This window comes from Camelus dromedarius, chromosome X, assembly GCF_036321535.1.
Source record: "Camelus dromedarius isolate mCamDro1 chromosome X, mCamDro1.pat, whole genome shotgun sequence".
Taxonomy (NCBI): Eukaryota; Metazoa; Chordata; class Mammalia; order Artiodactyla; family Camelidae; genus Camelus; species Camelus dromedarius.
In genome coordinates this window covers 11,576,604-11,599,654 of record NC_087472.1, presented here as the reverse complement: position 1 = coordinate 11,599,654, position 23,051 = coordinate 11,576,604, and the positions used below count along the sequence as shown (strand labels likewise).

The 23,051-nt window shown below is 42.4% G+C and overlaps 1 protein-coding gene across 1 annotated transcript in view; it reads left to right on the top strand.

Moving 5' to 3' along the window:
• The window catches only part of F9 (coagulation factor IX), a 30,378-nt gene extending 11,496 nt beyond the window's left edge, over window positions 1-18,882 (top strand). Inside the window, exons 5-8 of the mRNA XM_010976378.3 lie at window positions 4,612-4,740; window positions 7,013-7,215; window positions 15,834-15,948; window positions 17,133-18,882. Coding sequence (XP_010974680.1) covers window positions 4,612-4,740; window positions 7,013-7,215; window positions 15,834-15,948; window positions 17,133-17,698 — 1,013 coding nt within the window. The 3' untranslated portion in view covers window positions 17,699-18,882. The remainder of the gene's footprint in view (window positions 1-4,611; window positions 4,741-7,012; window positions 7,216-15,833; window positions 15,949-17,132) is intronic.
• The last annotated feature ends 4,169 nt before the right edge of the window (window positions 18,883-23,051 follow it).

The window sequence follows — 23,051 nt, the reverse complement described above, 5'->3', positions numbered from 1 at the left end:
GAGGCAGGGCAAAAGAAAAACAGAAAAAGGAGATGCAGGTAGATGAACTGGTACCCCTGGCTTGGACTCCCATTCCCTCAGGTTCCCAGTGTGAGGACAAACTGATGCCTGGGTTACATTTCCTAGGGGTGTGTTAATTGGTTCAACACCTCTGAAGTTCTTCTTTCATCTGAAAGGTTATGATGTTACATTGAGATCTACCTAGATCAATACGATCCTGCTATAATGGAAATCTATGGAAATTTATGGAGTATCAGCTTATATAATATAGCTATTGGAGCTAAGGGGATGAATGACTCAATTAGTCTTGACTAAGAACGAAGGGCACGCTGTAGCAAAGTATGATCAAAACCAGTGTTTAGTAGTAAATATCCCTAAATGTCTTCAGTTTAAAAATAAAGACATTTTAAAAGAGGAGAAGAGCCTTGAGGAGTGTAGATAAAAGCACAAAACTGCTCTAACAGGTTTTGCTACATCTGTGACCCTGTGAGGCTCCATCCACACCGCAAAAGTGTGGAAGTCTACAAGGGGCACCGTCTCGGACCTCCCAGGCTCCCCACATTTTGGTTTGGTCGGGGCTCTGTAGTTACACTGCAGCCTCCACCATACCCACCCTCGAGGGACTCTTGATCTCCCCAGCCCATCTGATCAAGGTTTAGAAAAATCCTTTCAGCGCAGTTAGTTCAGAAACAAAGTGGGGATTCTCTCAAAAGCTCCTGACCTCAGACACTAGTGGAAAGCAGCAACAGCGTACACAAACTCCCACTTAGGCTGCTGCTTCAAACTCACCTAAGGACTCATCTCCAAAGCTGCTGGACAGCACAGGTTCTAGAGTATCTGCACCCCAAGTCCCTGCCTTGTGAAGGGAAGGGGACTGCCGTTAAGAGCCTGTGGTTTTCCTCTTCTCTTGTTCATCAGGCTCCTCTCCGGGGGGGAGAGGTGCAAACATTCAGGGCATGCATTCTAATTAGAACAATTAATTGGCTATTGTGCCCCTCTGGCTGGAATAAAAAGATCACTGTAAGTCCCCAGCTACACATTACATCTGAGTCCTTTTCAGATAAATCAAATCTATGAGAACTTGGTCACTCCTGTCCCTTTTGAGGAGTTCAAGAGGCATTTCCCCACAGTAACATGGGAAAGAAAAAAAAAATCACATAAACACTTTTCTTCATTTTGCTAACATGTCACAGACACTACTGTCTAATTTACTGTGTATTTCTGTGGAGTAGAGAAAATATCTTGAGTTTAGCTGAATAGCAGCATATTCTGTGATAACTTGTTAAATAGAATATCCTTTATCTAAGCTTTGGTTTTCACACCAGTGACCGTATCAGGGAAGATGAAGGCAGAGTAAAATAAAGCAGAACATGGTAAGTTTTGCATGTAGGCATGAGAGGAATTAGAAAGAGGTGTGTGTGCTGTGCTAACACAGACAGAGAACAGATGCTTTGAGATGTTCTTCAACAGATATTCTAGGCACTGAGATCAGCCTCAGGACCAGAAGGACCAGGAAGAACCCGTACCCAACATAGTTCCTGACGTGTGAGTGTGTGATAAATGATTGATGAATGAGGCCCACAGTGACTGTCCCTGAGATCCTGGACTAGACCTCGCTGCTGGAATTCCTTGTGCTATTATTCTATTTCCAGAATCCTGAGTTCTTTATCTGAGGTCAAAAGGCTGCAGATTGGACAGCAATATTGTCCACTGCGTGCACAAACCAAACCAGAGATCAACAGCAGCAGCAACGCACTGGGCCATAAAGAGCAGTGACAAATGAGGAAAATGACGGCAAAGTCTAGTTACTCAGCCAAGGACACAAATCAGAATTGGAAAAACGACCCTGAGTTTACCCATTCCTGTTGCGCATGCCCTGGACCAAACTAGTCAGCACCTACCACCCACCTCTGTTAACTTACCACATATTGACTGAACACTTTCCACAGGTGGTATTTGATTTGGCTGAACACTCTAGTATTGCATTCTAGCAACGAAATGACTGCTAGTACCATGAGAAGAGCCAGGGATGTAATCACCATTAGTGACGGGAAAGATCTTTAATAAATACCTTAATAAGAAAAATAAACATAAAAATAAAATAAACAAAAATAAAGTCTTAGTAATTTAATATCTTAAATAAATAAACAGGACCAAGTGCCATCTTTTTGGCTCATGCACTTGGTGGGTTATTGATAGCAAAGGTTAAAGCTCAGGCTGGTTCCTTTGTCTACCAAGCCACAGCTGACTCGCCGCGCCTTATTTCCTAAAGTATCTGTAAGGAACATGAACTAATCATTACATGAGCCTATGCTACCTATGTAAAACACAATTAGAAAATTTAGATCCATCACTCAAAAATCCATAATATACTCCAAAACCATACAGTCACTCTGTTAGCCTGGAACCACCCCCCACCCCCAGACAAAAAGAATCTGTGCCGCAAGCTGCTCTATTAGGGTGTGCAATTCTAGGGACCGAGAGTAAGGGACAGGGGAGTGAGGCCGCGAGGAAAGGAGAACCAGTGTAGGAGGAGTCATCTCTCCTCACCGGCACCTGATTGCTTGATCTCTGGGAACTAGTTTCCAAGAAGCCATATGCTGGCCTCAGGATAGTCAACCTGCGAGGGGAGAAGAGGTGAAAGAATTTGTCCTTCAGCTTCCATCTCCCAGTGGTCCAAAGTTCAGCCTGTGGGGCGTTAACGCCTTCATCAGGTTGTACCTGCTGGGCAGCTGGAGACTTTCGCGTGGCCTCCCCTGCCTCAGCATCAGCAAGGAAGCACCAGGCTGAGAGGGGAGAGGCACACAGGGCAGATGCGAGCCAAGCCCATTCAAGGCTGCACCCATAAGAGGCCAGCAGAAGCCCGGGCAGAGCTCATCACCACAGTGCTGAGGTCAGACACAGATGAGGCTCGGGGCACTAAGGCGGTGCATAAGAGGCGTCTGACATCGTCACTCATTTTCAAACTCCCCTTGTTCTAACTGCCCTGACAAGTGAGCATTTCTATTGAAAGCTGTACTGCTGTCGAGCCAGTAGGTAAGGGGGAAGGGGTCTCCCATTGTGTTCCTGAGCTGCTCTAGAGACAAAAATAGGCCCAAGGGCAGAGCCTGTTTCTCTTAACTCAGCAGGTCTCAGCTAGCAAGCCCTGAATCATGCTACTTTCTATTACTGAGATTGCATAGGAGAAACAAAGGGAAAGCACAGTAATTAGAAAATACAAAATAAGATGGCAGGAACAAGCCAAATATATCAGGAATCACAATTAATGTGAATTGGGGTTAATGACAATTTTCAGTCCGGAGTTAAAATCTAATTGTATGCTATTGATAAAAGAGATACCTAAAATAAAACTACACCAGGAGGCTAAAATAAAGGGATGTAACAAGATTTTTCAGGTAAATGCAAACAAACAAACAAACAAACTGGTGAAGCAATCTTAATATCCGATAAAATAAAATCCCAATAAAAAGCATCACAAGGGACAAAGAAAGGCACTTTATGTTAATAAGGGAGATTGCATAGGAGAGTAAAGAAAATGTGAGTCACTAGTCTGCTTATGATTGTCAGCACACAAGGTCTTTGGCATTTAGGTCCCTTAAAGGACCCTACTTCATTCTCTTGTGTTGATACATACCCACCTCAGCCAGCTTCAAGTTTGCTTAGAAAAACTGGATTATATTAAAAATAGGAACTTCTATTCAGTAGAATATACTATTTAGGGTGAAAAGGTAAATCACAGAGCAATACATATACCCAATAACTAGAACTCACCTACACTGATAGTGGGAATTTAAATTTGTACAATTATCTTAGAAAACTATTTGGCAGTATCTAGTAAACCTGAACACACGGTCCAATCATTGCACTCGGGAGTATATATCCAGTAATTATGCATCCATATGTTACCAAAAGATATTGACAAGAGTGTTCATGCCAGCATTATACATAAGAGCCAGAAACGGAAACTCAACTCAAATATTTATCCACAGTAAAATGGATGAATAAAAGTAGTAATATTTATATAATGGAATATACTATACAGCAAGTAGATGAACTACGGCTATATAAAACATGCATGAAGCTCACAAACAAAATGTTAAATGAAAGACACAGAAGAGTGCATACTGAGAGCTCCTCCTTATATAAAGTTCATGAACAGGTAAAATTAATTCCTTGTTAAAAGTTGGGGTAATAGTAACTTTGGGAAGGAGGAAGGGTGCATTAGGAGAGCTTCTGAGGTGTTGATAACATCCTATGTATGTACTGATATGATCAATGTTTAAACAAATGAAATCACCTTGTGAAAATTCATACTAAAGTTCCAGGTATTTTTTGGAATATGTTATACTTTAATAAACAGATTTTTTTCATTGCAGTCCATGATTCAGTGAAAGTAGCATTTCTACACCTTCAGTTTGAGGCCAAATCACCATTTTTATGCTTTATTAAGAATTTTATTTTACCTTTTTTTCTACTCTTAGCTCAAGGCTCCCAAACTCCTCTTCATACATGTCCCCTTACATCTGACCTATACATGAGTCAGTAGTCTCACGCTCTTTTTAGAAATGCATGTTAAATGATGCTGTTACTGTTGATTGTGCTTTCTTTCAGATGTAACATGCAACAGTAAGAATGGCAGATGCAAGCAGTTTTGTAGAAAGGGCAATGATAACAAGGTGGTTTGTTTCTGTACTGCTGGATACCGACTTGCAGAAGACCAAAAGTCCTGTGAACCAGCAGGTCAAAATCTAAATAAGTTGTTGTTGTTTTAAAGCTCAGCAGATACGTTCTCCAAATCTGTATTTGAACTTTTAGCATTCTAACTAGCCTACATAATAATTTTAATCCCCACTTGTTTCCACTTTCTTTTCAAATCATAGAAAAGATTAGTAGCTTGGACAAATTAATTTTTGAAATTGTATCATCATTTTGAATAGAAATTCTGTAATTGTCTTCCGCCTAAATTCTTTTCTATGTCCAGTTTTTTCCTCTGACCTTTATGTCATGAAGCGATTGATTTGTGTGATCTCTATATACATATTTGTAACTCAAACAGTCAAATTAATGTAGTAATCCTCTAACATAAAAGATACATAAATGACTGATAGGCTTCTAGTAGAAGGATGGGCAACTTTCAGCATCATCTGTCTGGGTGTGGCCAGTTTACTCTGAGGAAGTTATTTCCCATCCTTCGGTCTCAGGCTGAGTTCACATGCTTGGCATCAGAATAGTTCCGACAACCAGCTGTTTTAAGTTGTGTCAGGCTGATCAGCACAGTCTATACAGAGGTGGACAAAGCAATGTTTCCCAGTCATGTCACCCATGCCACCATGTTGACAGCTGACTGGTGTGTTCAGAGCATCTCCACTCCACACTCATATTGCTCTTCTCTGAAAATGATAGTAGAAACTTGGATTGTTAAAAAAAAAAAAAAAAACAAAGTAGACTCCACAGGGTCAATTATATTTGATAAATAAATGAGTGCCCTTTTTGAAGCAAACTAGATATAATTTCTTTGGCATTTCCAAAGCCTGGTATCTTATTACACTGGTACATTAAATCATGCACCATTCCTCTGCAACTGGGTTCGATACCTATCTCAGCAATGCGCCCGGCAGAGGAAATTAAAGAAAGGACCAGAAGTCAAGAGTATCCATGCTGCACTAAAATGAAGTCTCTCATGCTCCAAGGGCCTGCCTGCCCCCTGTCCTTCTACCTGGTGCTTCACATGCACTGCTTCAAACTAGCCTACTATGGGAGGAGTGTGTGTATATCTGTTTTAACCTCCGAAACCTAACTTCCAGGGAGGCAGACAGCCGTGTAGCTAAACCCTTATAAGCCCTTCTCTGTTACAAGAGAGAAAAAAAAAGAACTACAAACCCCCTCCAACTATTAAATGTTATATCTGAATATAGCCTTAGCTTTAGCAGAATAAATAGGCCCAACCTAAAATAATCTTTTCTGGCTTTCAATAGTAATAGTCTTCTTCTCAAGCCATTGTTGATGATTTATATTTATACATAAGTATTTTGAACTAATTTCCTGTTTTCCCAACTACATGCTGTCTCCGTGATACTTTGCCACAGCTGGTTGCTATAGAGATGTCTGTTATAAGGGATATGGATGGAAGGAAAGTGAGAAATGAAAATGAAATGTGAGGTGACTTTGCTTGACTACAAATTTCCACTCTGGTTGTCCCCAGTGTATCAGTAGATGATTTCTTTTCTTTAAAAAATAAACCAACCCAAGGTCAAAGGTGGCCAGTTCCCAGGTAGATGTGGCTGTAATGATCACATTAACAATTTATTTCGTTAAAACTTGACAGCCAGGTAATTAAATCGCAATAATCTCTCTCCAATGGATACCTATAGTCTACCTTGGAATCTAGAAGGCATTCTAGTGCATAAAAGAAATCCTGTTGGTGGGGACGGTAGAGCTCAAGAGGTAGAGTACATGCCTAGCATGCAGAAGGTCCTGGGTTCAATCCCCAGTACCTTCTCTAAAAATAAACCTAATTACTTCCCCCCGCAAAAAAAAAAAAAGAAAAAATTTAAAAAGAAATAAAAAGAAACAAAAGAAATCTTGTTAACAATAAGCAGCAGATGTCCCATTTACCTGATTCTAAAATCAGAGTTACACGGCATCAACCACCAGACTTCTATTCAGGGACAGTGCTTGCGAATAAGCCTTTTTAGTAAAGAAACTAAACAGAAAGTCATCAGACTTCATACAAGTCTTACAAAATTTGATTCTGGAACACCTATTCTATTTCCGTAAAGATGATGGATTCCTGAGCCAAATGTCCTTTTCATGAAGGGCTGGAAAACTTTCTATGAAAATAATGCAATTAACCTTTTAGTTTGAGACTATATTTACTGATTCAATTTTTTAAAATATTGATGGGTCTGCTGCTCAGAATTGACAAGGATGGGCCTCATTCTCGACTTTTGTAACATATGTCCTGCTTGCCAATGAGAAATATCAGAACACTATTTTTTTTCCATTTTTCTAGTGCCATTCCCATGTGGAAGAGTTTCTGTATCAGACACTCCTACGACGTTCACCCGTGCTGAGACTATTTTTTCCAATATGAACTATGACAATTCTTCTGAAGCGGAAATAATTCTGAATAACACCACTCAAAGCAACCAATCTGAGGATCTGACTCGAATTGTTGGTGGAAAGGACGCCAAACCAGGTCAATTCCCTTGGCAGGTACTCTATACCCTATACTGTGTGAAAACTGGAGCCCAGTGGGCAAGGCACAGACCAGGTGGGAGGCTGAGGCCAGGACACTAGACAGACCTATTGGGGTGAGGAAGTGTTTAGGCAAGTTTAAGCTCTAAGCAGCATAAGGAAGCCCCCCCAGGTGAGGAGCTGGTGAAAGAGGAGTCCAGGGACAGCTACCATACAAGGTCAAGGAGAGTTTGGCATCAAGGAAATAACAAAAAAATTTCAGACAAGCAATGTGGAGGTCAGGAAGCAAGGTCACAGGTACTGGCGCTCTGGGTACTACTTCCGCTTCAGCCCCTGGGAGAACTGGTGACAGTCAGGAAGTCTCTGGGTCCAGAGAACCTGGATTATTTCAAAGGGATTTCTGAAAGGGCTCAGGAAAGATTAAGGCAAGAACTGGGTTACTGGAACCAGGGCATATGAGATAGGGGCTTGGGCCAAGGCTGCAGCTCCCAAAGTGTGGTAGCATCAGAATCACCTGAGAACTTGTTAGGAATGTAAATTTTCATGCTATACCCCAGACCTGCTGAATCAGAATCTCTGGGGCCGGGGCCCAGAAATTCGTGCACTAACAAGCCCTTCAGGTGATTCTGACAGACTCTACAGTTTGAAACTCACTGGTCCAAACAAACTTGTTATAGAAGCTAGGGTCCAAAACACCAACTAGCGGACTCATGGTACCTAGTCCCACATTTCTCCAGGTGTGATCTGCAGACAACCCACAGGAGAATCACCTGTGCATGCCTGAACTAACCAACAGCTAGATTTGTAGCAAAACCTGGTTGTAACTCAGCCTACAGCTAAAGCCGAAGTGATTCCATTGGAGAGGAGTCAACCCCAGAGGCAAGGAGCCAGGCTGGTCCTTATATAAGACCAATAAGGTAACTACAAGCCCATGTGGCTATTTAAATTTAACTTAACTACTATTAAATAAAATTAAAGATTCATTTCCCTTAGTAACACCTGCCACATTTCAAGTGCACAGGAGCCACATGTGGCTAGTGGCTACTGTATTGGACAGAACACTTCCATCACTGCAGAAAGTTCTGTCGGACAACATTTGTAACAGTTTAGTCAAACATAAAACTCCCTAATGGCCACAATCATATGATTCTGTAGGAATATCAAGGACGCTTCACTCCAAAATACTTTCTCTACCGAGGTTTAAACCTTTGCCATCAGAGACCAATAGCTTTAAAGACTTTTCAATCATCAAATGGGTAACAATTTAAGCCAGAATCAGGTAAATGTCCCCAGGTCTAACACCACTGGAATTTTTTTAGACTAGTTATGTGTCCATTCAAGATTCTTCAGATTGCCTGCAATTTTCCCATATAATGCTGTAATACTGAACATACACCTGGGAGTAGGGATTGGCACAGACGTTGTGGAGAATGGTACTGAAGGGTGGCAGAGCATCACAACCAAGACTTTACAGTTTCCTTTCTTACACATTTGCTTTTAATGGTATTTGTTGGACTTGATTTTAGAGCCAATAAAATACACTGTACATTCCTTTACACCCCCTCTGCCCCCTACTTTAGCATCCCACCAGCACTGTTTCCCTCACCCACCATGACCATCCTTCACTCATCCACATCTTTACTCTCCTTCACACTCTTTGTAAGACTGACCTTCTCCACTGACCTTTCATTGAACAATCCATCTTGGGCCCAGCCACTCTAATTACGCTTTTATTCTACCTAACATCCATGTATCTAATTCTAATTTTACTGTTTTCTTGTGCATTTTATTTTCACTATGTGCCAAACTTCCACGGATAAGGTGGTTAGAACAAAAGATCCTACTTTATAATTATCTTCCTTGGGCTTGCGGGACATAAAGCAGTGACTATAGTGGAGAACCCAGGGCTGTTTTATTAGCTAAGATGACTTCCCTTAAAAAAAAAAAAGACAAACCCAGGATGCATGTATTTTGGGCTTAGCATTGTCCTCTTGTCATCCCAGAAATGAAACGGCAAATAGACTTAAATGAGAGCTAAATAAAGGCGGGGGTTATAAAATATCACAGAATGTCTGTTCTCTACCCAACCCCTTTAAGCCAGATGCTTGCCAATGTTTCAACAATGCAAGTCTTTCCTAATAGAAATTTTAGTAAATCTATCAAGCTATTTTTTTTAAGCAGAAGAAACTATTAGAGCTGGTTAGAACTGTACTACAAAGAAGATATAAATGCTACCCAACATTTCAAGTCTGTCCATGTCCTCCTCACTTACAGTGTACCTGTTGTCTCTTTCCTATTAAGTGTAGCTAAGATCATTTGGAATGTTCAAGATCACTCATCCACACGTGTGCACACAAGTTCACTCCCTATTTCATCCATATAAAGTAAGGTTCCTGACTGTAGAGGTACCAAGCGCTAGGTTTTAGTCTTTTCCAAAGGTGAAGAGCTGCACTACTTTCTAGGATACTTGAGAAAGACCCTTTCCTATTTCCACACTGATTCTTTCTCACCAGAGAACTGTCTCTCCACACCCACCTGCACTCAGTTTCTCTCAAAAGGTTACTGGTTTTCAAAAATAGGAGATAAACTATTTTTAGGCGAAAGTACAAAAGGCACTTTTAGACAAAGAGGAAAGAAGAAATGAAACCAAGCAGAATCTCTACCCGTTCGTGGATAAGCCAGCTCCGCCCTATCACGCCCAGGTGGAAATACTTGATCTGATTGCAGACAAGACTGCAATACACCTGCTGCAGCCAAGGCATCAAGAGAAAGCAAGCAACAGCTGGGGTTTCAATGGCCAAACTAGATTTGTGGCTCTGACATATGAAATACTGGTTAGCAACGTCACCTAGAAAAGAGTAATTCAAAACGCTGAAACTTCAGTAAAAGGGGAAGGGGTAAGAAATCTCATAAAAAAGAACGTAGGGAATTTACTTTCACCTGGAGTAACGAACAGTTTGAACGAAATGTAAATCTTCCCTCTAGTTAAAGAAAAGGTTTAGGTGAGCTATTTGCAAGAGCTAAAGGACTACAAGAGAAAGAGGACAATGACTTTTTCTTTGTGGACTTAGCGGTGAAAGTTCCAGGCAGGTGGGTCGATTTCGGCCCTGGTTAAGAAAGTTCCAGGCAGGTAGGTCGACTCCGGCCCCGGTTAAGAAACCCTTTCCCACCACTAGGGTTGGCTACTTGGGCTGGGAAGCCTAGGGAGAAGACACTGGTTGAACAAACGTTCGTGGAATTGTTGACATAAAGAGCTGCCCTGTCCCTGGGACAGCAGCGGCGGGATAACCCCATCCTGGCGAGTGTCAAGGGCTCGGGTTCACCTGCTGGGAGATGGGCCAGGGCAGGCGAGGGGACCTAGGCCACCCTGTCCAGCTTTGATACCCTAAGAAGCTAGGTTCACCTCCCACACAGCTCGTCTGCAGCCGCATTGATTTCTTACCTTGCTCCGAAGCTTTCGGCTCAGCTTCCGGGCGAGAGGCAAAACCCGCGGCAGCTGCGCCGCTTTTAACCTCAGGAGCTTCCCAGAACCCCCCGCGCTTCCCGCCGCCCTGGCCCCGCCCTATCCGAAGCCAAAGGCGCAGGCGCGTTTGTCTGACCTCTGACCTCTAGCCCGGCTTCACGGCGACCGGAGAGAGGGGCGGAGGGAGGCGTGAGGCTGGTTTCCTTCATTTTCCCTCCAGATACCCAGCAGTGGGCTCAGAGCCCTTCTAGAACTCAGAGAGAGGAAGCAGGGACTCTGCATGGACACTTAGGCCCTCCTTCCCAAGAGAGGAGGCGACAGGGTTAACTGCACTATATAGGAACAGAAAGGATATTTCCTAGAGTCAGTATGTCCTTAGCGGAGTGGGAAACTATAAAAGAATGCGAATTTCATACAGCTACAAAGGGAAGCAATGAAAAATTTGAACATTAGAGAAAAAAGGGAAATCGCCACGCCTATACTATGAGACCACCTTCATCAGCAGCTTAAAAGTGAGAGATCTGAGGAAGCAGCACCGCCTTTGGCTTCCTAAAGCTTTCATTTGGTTTTGGTCCGTCGCGCTTGACCCTGCGGGCCTGCAATTCTGAGCAAGCGCAGACCTGCCCCCCCAGAGCTCCGCCCACCTCTTCTGCGTTGGGTTAGGATCTGTCTGGCCCTGTGTGTGAAGAAGTGCCTGGTCTTTCTCTTTTGTTCTATTGTGGGCCTGAAGTTCTGTATTAGCCATATTTATTCCACATTTAGTAACTTGAAGATCATTCTACGAGATTGAAAAAACAGAATACAATGGAAACCAAGTGGTTAAGTTTTCCTTACTCCTTTATGTTATGTTGTATCGTATACAATTGCCAATATTTAACCATTTTCACCGACAAAATATGTCTTGAGAAGCAGTCTGTCTATTCCTTACTCTATTCTTGGCCTAAATAGTCTTTAAAATGTCTTAGCATTTTCCCCAGTCTTGGCTTTCCTCAGCTTTGGCCTGAAGCTATCCTTAAAGGTACCCGAGCTCTTGACCTATACACCTACCTACACAGACCCAATCCCTTCCATTTGGTTAGGACACACCCCTGCGGCAGAAAGCATGGAGTTACCATGTGTATGAAGCATAACTTTTTCTTTTTGGTGAGGGGGATTGGGAGGAAGATGTTACATGAAGGTCCTAAAACTAGAGAAATATCTTCACCTGGAAAAGGTAACCCTCTATTTTTCCTAGTTCAGATGATAAAGTTACAATTAGCAGAAATAAAAACATGACATATGTAATCTCACCTGGGCCCACAAAACTATTTTGGATAGGACATTTAGACAATTATTCTCTAGGATGGTTTGATGAAATCTGTTTCAATGACTAGTTTAGTTAACCATTAAAAACCAAAAGTGAGCATCCCCTCTGGGCCCAGAGAAATGAAGTAGGGCCAATGGCGGGGCGAAACACACCTGTGAGCATAACAAGCTGTATATTGTGCAGAAATGGTTTTGCTCTTTATGTGAGAGAATGAGTTCGCAAAGAAAAAATGTTACCGTACAGCTGGAGGTGGCTAGGAAGGGCAAAAATGGGTTTACTGAAATCACAGGGAAAGGCCAGATTCGAGTTAAAAGGTTAGGAAGGGAACAACAGGGTAGCAGCTATTACTCTGGGCTTTCATTATCAACGAAGAACATCAGAACAGATATGTGAATGTGTATTTTGCATATGCGTGTGTGTATGTCTGAAAGAGAAAACAGGCTCCTCTTAGGATATGACAAACATGAAAATATTTGACAGATCAGAACTTGGATGCCTTGCTCAGAACATATGCTTTCCCATTTTTCCCACCATTCTCTTATCCTTGGCCAAGCAGACAGCTCATCCCCAAATAGCTAATATTTAGATAGCTGTGATCCTGAGGTAGCCAAGCAAACATTCCAAAACCAAGTCACTTGTAATATCTTTAAATGCAAATATATTTAGGGCTTTTCCTTGGCAAAGATGTTTGCTAAAATTTCTAATACCACTCAGGGATTGGCAAAACAAACAAACAAACAAACACACTCTTCAGGCTTAAGAGAACATCACTGTATTTCTCAGCCATCCACCAGAAAGGCATAGAAGCTCCAGGTAGCAAGTCTTTGGCAGAAGTCAGACTAGCTACATCACTGTCTCTGTGCCCCAGGGCTGTGGCTGTCATTCAGTCTGGCCCAACTAGCCCATTAAGCTGGGAGGTGTCCAATTCACCTCTAATACAGAGAAGCACCATTATATCATTGTTTGTGAATTCTTAACTCCAGTTACTTGAGCAGACGTATTCAGTTGTAATCATTAGGCCCAATATAGAAGTGTTGCCCAAATTTGCTCGGTGATGAAAATTAGCTGAGGTCTGGGCCAGCTTCATGAGCTGGTGACCAGTGCACTCACACAGGGCCCTGCATTCAGAAAGAAGCCACATTTGGAGTCCAGCGCTTTTTAGGGTTTTTTGGGGGGGTAGGTGATAGGTTTATTTAGTAATTCATTTATTTTAATGGAGGTACTGGGGCTTGAACCCAGGACCTCGTGCATGCTAAGCATGCACTCTACCACTGAGCTATACCCTCCCCTCTGGAGTCCAGTGCTTTGCATTTGTGTCTTATAACTCAAGTTCAATGAGACAGTGGAGCACGTGTGTCCTGGGGACCTGGAACCTCAGATCATCACACCTCTCGGGGATGGATTCTTAACCTCCCTCTCCCCTATCCCCTGGTGCCTTGGCTAGGTCTGCCACCCCCTCTCCACAGCTGCCAGATGACCACTGCCATCCCCAACCCTTGGCACACTGACATAGACTCCCTCTCCATCCCAACAGCTACTGTTGTCACCCTCCTCTGGCACAGGTGCAGGGAGGATTGAAGTGGGGTGCACAGACTCCCTGCCATTTAGGGAGGGGGCTTGGCCACATGGTATCTGGGGACTAGAAATGTGTCACAGTACATTTGGAGGGTGAATGGCAAGGGCGAGCCTCTTGCCTACCTTCATTCCAGGTATTGAGCACATCCCGGCGTGGAAGCTGCAATTCCTTGGGCGTCACGCCTTCGCTGTTGATTGCTGCTGTGGGCCAGCGGGAAGGGAAGACTGACTTATCCTTCCCCCTGCTGGGGCACAGGGTGTCAGTCCAGTGGCTGGTGGCAGAGGGGACCTGGCAGCTGAGGGGTGCGTTTGTGCTCGCATGCTAAATTGCAGGCTGCAGGCCCTGGGCATCTGTGAGCATCTGCACTCCCCCAATGAATGTCCCCCACACCTGAGGGAGCACAACAGTAAACAGTCAATTTAAAGCCCCGTGATAGCTAGGTTGTGCGTGACCACAGACAAAATGACAAAGTTTTGTATTTTAGTATCTTCAATGACATTTTTCCTGGCTTTTGAACCAGGAGCCCCCATCTTTTCATTATGCAACAAGCCCCACAAATTATGTGACCAGCTCTGCCTGGAGGGAGCGCTTTTAATGCATAAAGACCACCAAGCTTGGAAATTCTGAAACAGAATTTCTCAAATTTGATTATGCATAAGGATATTCTAGAGATCTTCATTTTCTCCTGTCCCGCCCACCAAATATTCTGAGTAAGTCTTGGTGGGCTCCCAAAGCTGCATTTCGCAAGCATCCCAGATGATGCTACTGCGATTGGTCCACCGGGCGGACTAGGGTTTGTATCCCAGCCTCACCACTCACTAACCTTAACTAACCTCAGTTTGCTCATCTGTAAGTGAATGTTACTATCACTGTACAAAGTGTTGTATTATTAAATGTACATAAAACACTTAGCACAATGATTAGTCCATAGCAAGCCATCAATAACTGTTCAAAAAAAATTAAGAAGATTGTGAAGCCTGGGTGGTGGGTACACTGGGGATTATTATACTATTACATGAGTTTTCCTATATTTCATAAATACAAAGTAACAGCTAGAATGAGAGGGAAGGCCTGGGTCCAGAAAAGAGGGTCAGAGGCTTTCAGGGAGTTAACCCCACAAGTCTCCAGGTAGGAGGCTAGTGCTTTAGTGTCTAGGGCTTAGCAAGTGTTCAGTAAATCGAATTCAGGACAAAAAGAATCTTCACTAGCATATACCCCCAAGGACCTTCTCAGACTCACTCTTGAAAGGATTGAGCCCTCCCTTTCCCTAGTTTCCTAGTTTATGATGAATGGGTTTACTCCTGGGGCTACGTGTGCTTTAGTAAAAGGGCATCAGTTCACCTGGGCTAGTCTGTGCCCACAAAGGGTTTACCAAATGTTGAGTGTGCCCTCTAGTGTTCACATTTCTCAGCTTTCTTCCCGAAGAGGTGGCTCAAGGCCCTGGCATACACAGGAAGTGAAATTCTCCAAGTTGATCTAGACATTGAGGTGGTAAAAATAGTCATTGTCCACTCTGGTTATACAACGAAGGTACAGATGAAAGAATGGATTGGCCTCTTATCTAATAATGCCCAGGCTCAAAGCAGCACCCAGACACCTTTGTCCACTCTGCCCAAAAATCAAGTGTAGCTTAGTAGAGATTTTAGGACAGAGGCAGCTTGCAGATCCAGTCAGGAGAGTCAAATGTGGTTGGGGGAGACTAGAAGGAGCGCAGAAGTCCTGCCGTTGCCTAGTGCCTGATGGCCATGAGCACAGCCCTTATGGAGGCCACAGGTCTCATTTCATATTATTCTAGTTTAGAAAGGGCTTTAAAAGGCCTCTTGGAAAAATCAGTCATTTTTCTCTTTTAAATGACCTGTAGCAAGATTTCCTCACACAGGGACAGGAGACTCAGTCATAACTATTGATCTTAAGGAGTCAAGTCATTGCGTTTCTGAATGTACCTGCCGTATCCCCCTGAATCAGTCCATGCTATCAGAGAACCTGACTCACCTGGAGAAGGAATCCAAGGGCCCTACATCAGCAAAAGAAGCCATTTCCTCAGGGTTGCCTCATTTCGAGCTCCTCCTGGTTCCACAGCACGTTGTCTTCAAAACAGTTACAGAAATGGCTTTTTTAATTGTGCTCCAGAAACACGAATTCATCTTCAGAGCTGACACTTTCCAGAAACACTGCACTTCTGCCAGGACCTGGAAGCCAACTTTTTGCCCACTCCTATCAATGGCACACATATTTATTTTGTTCTGGATCAAATATATTAGGTAGTAAGATTCATGATTTTGTTTCGACAGGTCCTTTTGAAGAGGAAAACTACTGCATTCTGTGGTGGTTCCATCATTAATGAAAAATGGGTGGTAACTGCAGCCCACTGTATCGAACCTGGTGTTAAAATTACTGTTGTCGCAGGTAAATAAAGAGTGATAGTAATCTGCAGAATCTCTAGATCTTCTCTGTAATGGGTATTTCATATTTTACTAAGGTCTAATAAGATCATGGCTAAATAAGGTGAACAGGTGGTCGAGGGGCCATCTTTTCAAAATCCAACTTGTTCCATCCTCCAAGGCCCTGATACTGTTTTGGTGTAACTTTATCAGTGCTCACCTCGGTGCCGTACAAGTATCTACTGATGTTTCCGGTCCACACCAGACTGAGCCTTCTGCCAAAGACATGTCATGTCACTAATCCCAGTATCTCTGGCACCCAGCACAAGCTGTAGCCTTCCCTCAGTTAACATTTGAATGAAGAACCAAATGAATGTACTATGTGCTCAAAAAAATGGATCAAAATGCTTGAAATTGGGAAAGCCTAGGATAATTCATAACAAATAGTTTCACTATCACTTGTGAACAATGTAAGGCCGGTGACAGCCTGGGTGAACAGAACCACCTAACTGATGGTCCTGAGTGGCTTTTTGGTCTGCAAAGTATGCATTCGCCCTCATTACATTTTACCAAAATTCTAATAATGTAAGAATAAGATCTCTGAGTGACACATAACTGAGTATTCATAACCTAGGCATAAGTTGTCAATCAGTGTGTCATTAAGTTAATTTTTAAAATTTTGCTACAGTGAATATGACTATTGTTAGGCTGGAAAAAGACGAATCATACAAATGCTTTTATAAGTAATGTACAGCATGAAATTATTGTATTATTGGCAGATTTTCATTATTCCTCTTTAATTTAGTGTTGTGATAAAATAATTTTATCGTGTGTTATCAAAAATTTGGTAATCAGAAGTATAACAGAAGCACACAAAAGTTGAAAACCATTATCCTAAAGGTGCAAGTGAGAAGACTTTTTCATGTGTATTTATTGACTCCTCTTTGAAATAATAATAAATGTGCATTTATTAGTGTAAAAAAAAGAATAAGATCTTTGACACTTGGCTGCCGGTTAATGTAGTGATGCGGAGTGGACACTTGGAGAATCTGTTTCATTATGTGGAAGACGTTTTGCGACTAAAGAGAAATGTCTTTTTGATGGGTGAACATAAGCCACTGGCTAAGTAAGTGATGCTAGGTGGATGTTGGGAAAATGTGTTTCTTTATGGGAAAGACTGTGACTGAAAAAGAAATCTCTTTTCCATAGGAGAGCATAACGCCGAGGAGACAGAACCCACAGAGCAAACGCGAAATGTGGTCCGTGCCATCCCTCACCACAGCTACAACGCCAGTGTTAATAAGTACAACCATGACATTGCCCTTCTGGAACTGGATGAACCCCTAACGCTAAACAGCTACGTCACCCCGATTTGCATTGCAGACAAGGAATACACGAACACCTTCCTCAAGTTTGGATCAGGCTATGTGAGTGGCTGGGGAAAAGTCTTCAGCAGAGGGCGATCGGCTTCAATTCTTCAGTACCTGAGTGTTCCACTTGTTGACCGAGCCACATGCCTTCGGTCCACAAAGTTCACCATCTACAGCAACATGTTCTGTGCCGGCTACCATGAGGGAGGGCGTGATTCATGCCAAGGAGATAGTGGGGGACCTCATATTACTGAAGTGGAAGGTACCAGTTTCTTAACTGGAATTATTAGCTGGGGCGAAGAGTGTGCAGTGAAAGGCAAATATGGAATATATACTAAGGTCTCCAAGTATGTCAACTGGATTAAGGAAAAAACAAGGCTCAATGATAGAAGAAAACAAGGATGACATATTTGGGACTGAAAATGAATAAGGTCCTTCACTAACTAATCACTTTCTCATCTCTTTAGATTTGAATCAATACCTTCTATGAACAGTTTTTCTCTTTCCAGGGAGAAGTCTAGCTAGAATTCATATTTTGCTAGAATAAGTAGACTAGAAAATGGAATCTTAGAGAAGTATACTGTGGTAGGAAATTATGACCATTCCTCCAGGTCCAACCCTTGACAAAATCATGATGTTCGGTTTTTCATCCTGCCCATCAGGCACTCTGTTCCTCCACTGGAGCAACTCCCTGCTTTTCTCTCCTTAGCAGCATTCCATGTTCCAGTTCTTTCTTACCTCTCCCACCAAAACATCAGAACTTATTAGATCTGTATCCAGGATATTTAGTCCAGTCCATCACAGGGCCAGGACCACACTCATAAAGGAAGAACACAGGAGCAGCTGACAGGTTAAAACTCATCAGAAACACTGCTTCTTTTTTGGTACCCTTATTCCTGCATCCTTTATCTTTTCCAACTCCTAATCCCCAAATCTGTTTTTCTCTCTATCAAACCCAGACTTGCTTTCTGTTTGGTCTTGGACTTGCTTTTCATAGCATAGAGATGAAGTAAGATGCCTGAATGTGGAGGAAGAGTTCCTCTCAGAGAGTCACATTATAAAAATACATACATCCTGGAAGGAATGACCTATCAGAATAGTTGCCTAAGAGCTTGTAGTTACAATGATACGCGAACTGGCATGTCATTGTAACTAAGAGAACTGACATCAACTCAGGTTTATTGTCCCCCGTCTGGGAAAATGTTAACAGAAAGAGGAGAGCAGTCAGTTTGCAAGTACAACTAGTAGACTCTTCAAGGAAGAATCCATCAGTGCATCTCCAGTGCTGTCCAGGGCTATGGAAGAAGTTGCCCAGATCAGAGAACATGAGCATCATGCCTCGTTAACTGGTGTCTCCCCACAGTGGAGAGGGGTGCACCTGGCTTACAGACATGAGCCATTCCAGTGAGCCAACAAATTCCCCTTTTCTGGTTCCATGCTCACTAAGCAACTTTTTTTATTATAATTAGGCCTTCTATATTGTATTTTCTAGAGGGTTGCTGACCAACCAGCACATCAATCAATCACATCAACACTTCAATCTGTTAGAATATTTCCCTTTTCGAATTAAATTGGTGTTCTGATTCATACCTTGGCTTTTTGCGCGTTTGCGAGTGCTTACTACACTACTACACAGCAATTGCTCAATAAATGTTAGCTGAATCTGAATCCGTGTTTATCCCACAGTAGGAATCATGAGAAGAGGCCATGCTTAAATAAAAATAACGCCTAGGATTGAAGTTTCATGAACAAATGAAAGAAATCAGTTCGGCTAAAAGAGAGAAAGAGGAGACACTGTAATTGTCCACCTTAGGTTTAAAGGATACTGATTCATACACGGAAATACGTTACTTCAAATTTGAATGGGGAAAGGTCTGTAGCCCCAGCGCTCTGCACTTGGTAAAAGTGAGCCTCCCTGGCCTTGTTGCCATGGCGACCACCACTTACAAAGGCAGCAATGGAGGCATGGCCTTATACCTCCTCTGATTGGTCCTCCCTGTGGCAGAGGGAGGAGCTCCTGGGTCCATCAGTCTCCAAGCCACAGTTAACCTTTATCCCATGCACTCAAAAATGACTGTTTTCATCAGGAGCCATGTGTCGCATGTTGCCACCAAGATACACATAGGGCCTTTAAGTCCACCTAAGAACCAGGGCTTCAGATCCAGGCCCTCACTAGCTTCTACCTAGAGCATGTGCAGTCGCCATATAAGAATCATTAGTGCTTTCAACATCGCTGTAGCTACTTAACCTAAATGGGCTGAAACATGCCGCTGCAATATTGGAAGTGACAGATTAAAACAGAACTCTTGCTGAGTGAGGAAAAGTTTGTTAATGTAGTGTGGTCATTTCAACTTGCTGTTTAAGTCTGATTGTTCTTGATTCTTTTGAATATCGTTGCTAAATGATGACAAGAACAAAGTACTGTCCAATTCTCTATTTCAAGGGAGAAAAGTTTTCTCCCCTACTCTCTTGAACCATGACAGACCAGTTCTCAAAATTGCTTAATTATAATTTCTAAACAACTTCTGGAGGCTTATAGTCCAATCTAAGAATGTCAGAGCTGCAAGTGTCCTTACACACCATCCAAACCACTCTGCCCATTTAACAGATGAGGAAATTGAGGTGAAGATAAGGCCAGGCCCAAAGTAACACAAGGGCCGAGCCAGGATGAGAACTCAGTTCTCCCACTCCACACCGTGAAAATACAGTGCTTTCAACAGGAGCTCTGTCTGTATTTTTAGGGCAGCTAGGGCATTCTGCATTGGTGACAATCTTTTCAGCAAACCTGGGACTGAAAACTGCCTGTAATTCTTACTAGTGCTGCTCTAATTGACAAACAGTTGACCAAATCAAGAAGACCAAAGGGTAGCCTGGAAGGCACAGTGACAGTCAAATAAACTGAAACCATGGTCCCAGACTCATAGCAGCACATGTGGAATGAACTTGTGGTGCTGGTGTCTGGCCTTTAGCCCAGCTGTGAGCATTGTGCCTTCCAGATGTGACATTTGACATCTAGAGCGCCATCTGGCACACAATCATTCCGGCAACATTTCAACTCGATTCATGGCCGCTGTGCAGGGTAAGACATACTGCAGCACACCGAGACAGCAGGCTACTCCAGAAGCTGTTGTTTGAGAGCTGAAGGAAGGCTTCAAAGGCCCGCCGAAGCTGGGATTCTAACAATGCAGCGCAGCCGTGGGTGACGGGAAAACAGACTTCAGCTACTAACAGGCCTGTCTGAGCAAAGCACTCAGGAATCAGGGCTCTTTCTGAGTCTGAAGCTGATGCCATTTAGAAACCTCCTGGTTAAAAAAAAGAATGCTAGGATCGGTGGTGTAATACAAAATAAAACCCAATAAAAATGGGAAACAAATCTCGTGTTTAAAGCCACAAAAATCAACACGCTCTGCAAACTATGGAGACTGCTGAAGGGGTCACAGCAGGGAAAAGACTGTGGGCCCCCCGCCTTTCCCATCCAGTCCAAGTCCAGAGAGTACTCATTTTCTCCAATAGTACTCTCAAGGCAGACCTCTTCTGCCCTGGGAGTTGGGGGGTAGAGTTCAGTGGCAGAGCACGTGCTTGGCATGCGTGAGTTCCCAGGTTCAATCCCCAGTGCCTGCGTTAACGGGAAAAAAGAAATAAAAACACTTAAACAAAGACAGCGAGACCTCTTCCATTCTGTCCATGGGGCTATGGCTTACCTTGAGATTTCCAGAATTAATCTCAACCTCTAGCCTGGATAAAGCTATCAGAAAGGAAGAACAGCAGGCAGACTTTAAATATATGAAGAGGCAACGGCTTGTGGAACAGAGCCGCCACTCCCTCACAGAATGAGAGTAGTAGTTCGGACTCCTGGACAGATCATTTCACTCTGGTAGGGAAGTTACCTCTTTTTTTCCCCCACCCTCACCTCACCCTACCACCGATTGGAGAAGACTGAACCCCTTGCTTGGAGAAGGATGGAGCTAGGAACAGGATACTCCTGATGCCACGGACTTCTTTTCAAAAGGTTGCTTCTTTGCAATGTGAAATATGAGGTCCTAACCTATAAAAACTTGCTGACACAGTAAATCTACCGGATGCTGTCACTCTTACACTTTTAGAAATGCTGCAGTGTTTAGCTTCTTCAGATCAATAACCATGAAGTGGTTTAGATGCTGACCTCATCAAGTTCAAGGGGTCCCATGATTTACACATGACATGCGTTAGTGAAGATCTATATATAAAAATCTATTTTCCTCTTGGAACATGTTATAAAAATTAGCATGCATTTTCATGATATTAAAACTCAGCTCTAAAAGTAAAAGTCGCCAAATTAAGAATGCAACAGGTCTCTGAGAAACTTGGTGCATGCTTGTTAAACGAATAAACCAGCGGATGAATGACATGGAAGAAATAAAAGCTCTAACTGACCACATCAGTGCAAAACTCAGAGGCATCTAGATATTCATGAATATTCATGAATGAGATATTCATCCTGAGTACATAAGGAATATGCCATAGACAGAGAGACAGACCAATACAGAGAGAACGCCTACATTCATTTCCCTCCAAAGATAATAAGAGAAGTCATCACTAATTTCTAGGAAATGTAAAAAAAGATTAGCCTAGAAGTCTATGGGTACAGCCCTGGCCTTCTCCTCGTTAACTTTATTGCTTTATGTTTGTATAACTTTATTGCTTTTGTGTTTGTGTTCTCCAGAAGCTGTATTTACTTCTCTTGTTTGTGCTTTGTATCCTTATTTAGGTAGGTTTCTTGTTGTTGTACCTTGGTTTTACAGTTAGCTCTTGGCTTTCATTTGGATTTCGAAGTTTTATATCTGAATCAAACAGTTGTTCTTGGCCACAGGAATTTAATTTCTCCCATTACGCCTCCCTTGTTTTTCATTATCCCTACTCTCTTCCATATGTTCAGTTTCTGATTTTAGATGATCATGCTTGAGATCACAATCTCTGCTTCCTTGGTTTTGAAAATGCAAATCTAGGTAACAGATATGCTAAAAGCATAGCTACACATAACCTAATGGTGGGTTATAACTCAGAAATCTTAGCACACTTTAATAAGGAATTTTACTGAACACTTACTATGGGCCTAACACTGTATGTTTCATAAGAGGAAATCAGCAATGTGCTAGAACTGACTTATACCAACTCACAAATGCCAATTTTGCATACCTCTTTCCAACACCCAGTTGAGTGACTTCATGTCAGTAGCCTGAAATTCACCATGGTAGGGTTGTTTACACTATAGATATTGACAAATGCTACAAAGACATTGTTTAAGAGACCCAGTTGTTTTATCAGCATACCAATTGACACTATATGACTAAAATTTCATCATTTTACAGGCCTGCTACTCAATTATAGCTCTGAGTGAGCACTAAACACATTGAAAATTAAAATATAAAAGGTATTTAAGGAAGCAGAATATTCATGAACTAGAAATATGTAAAAATCAAACCTTTAAAGTTGTTCTCAGGTGGCATCAGGTAGTTATTTTATGTTGTAAAATAAAACATAGCATTTCTTAAGTGCAAATATTTCTCCTATACAACACATTTACAATCATACATTGTTAAGTCAATGAAGGTTTATTCGATATTAGTTTTCTGCTGGTATGTTAGTTCATAGTAATTTGTAAGATATTTATAAAGACTGCAAAAAAGACTTCTTGACTTATTTTCAGCCAGCATGTAAGATTAAAAAAAAAACAAAATTCCCACAGGATGTATGGAAGGTAAGTTTAGTGCAGATTTTC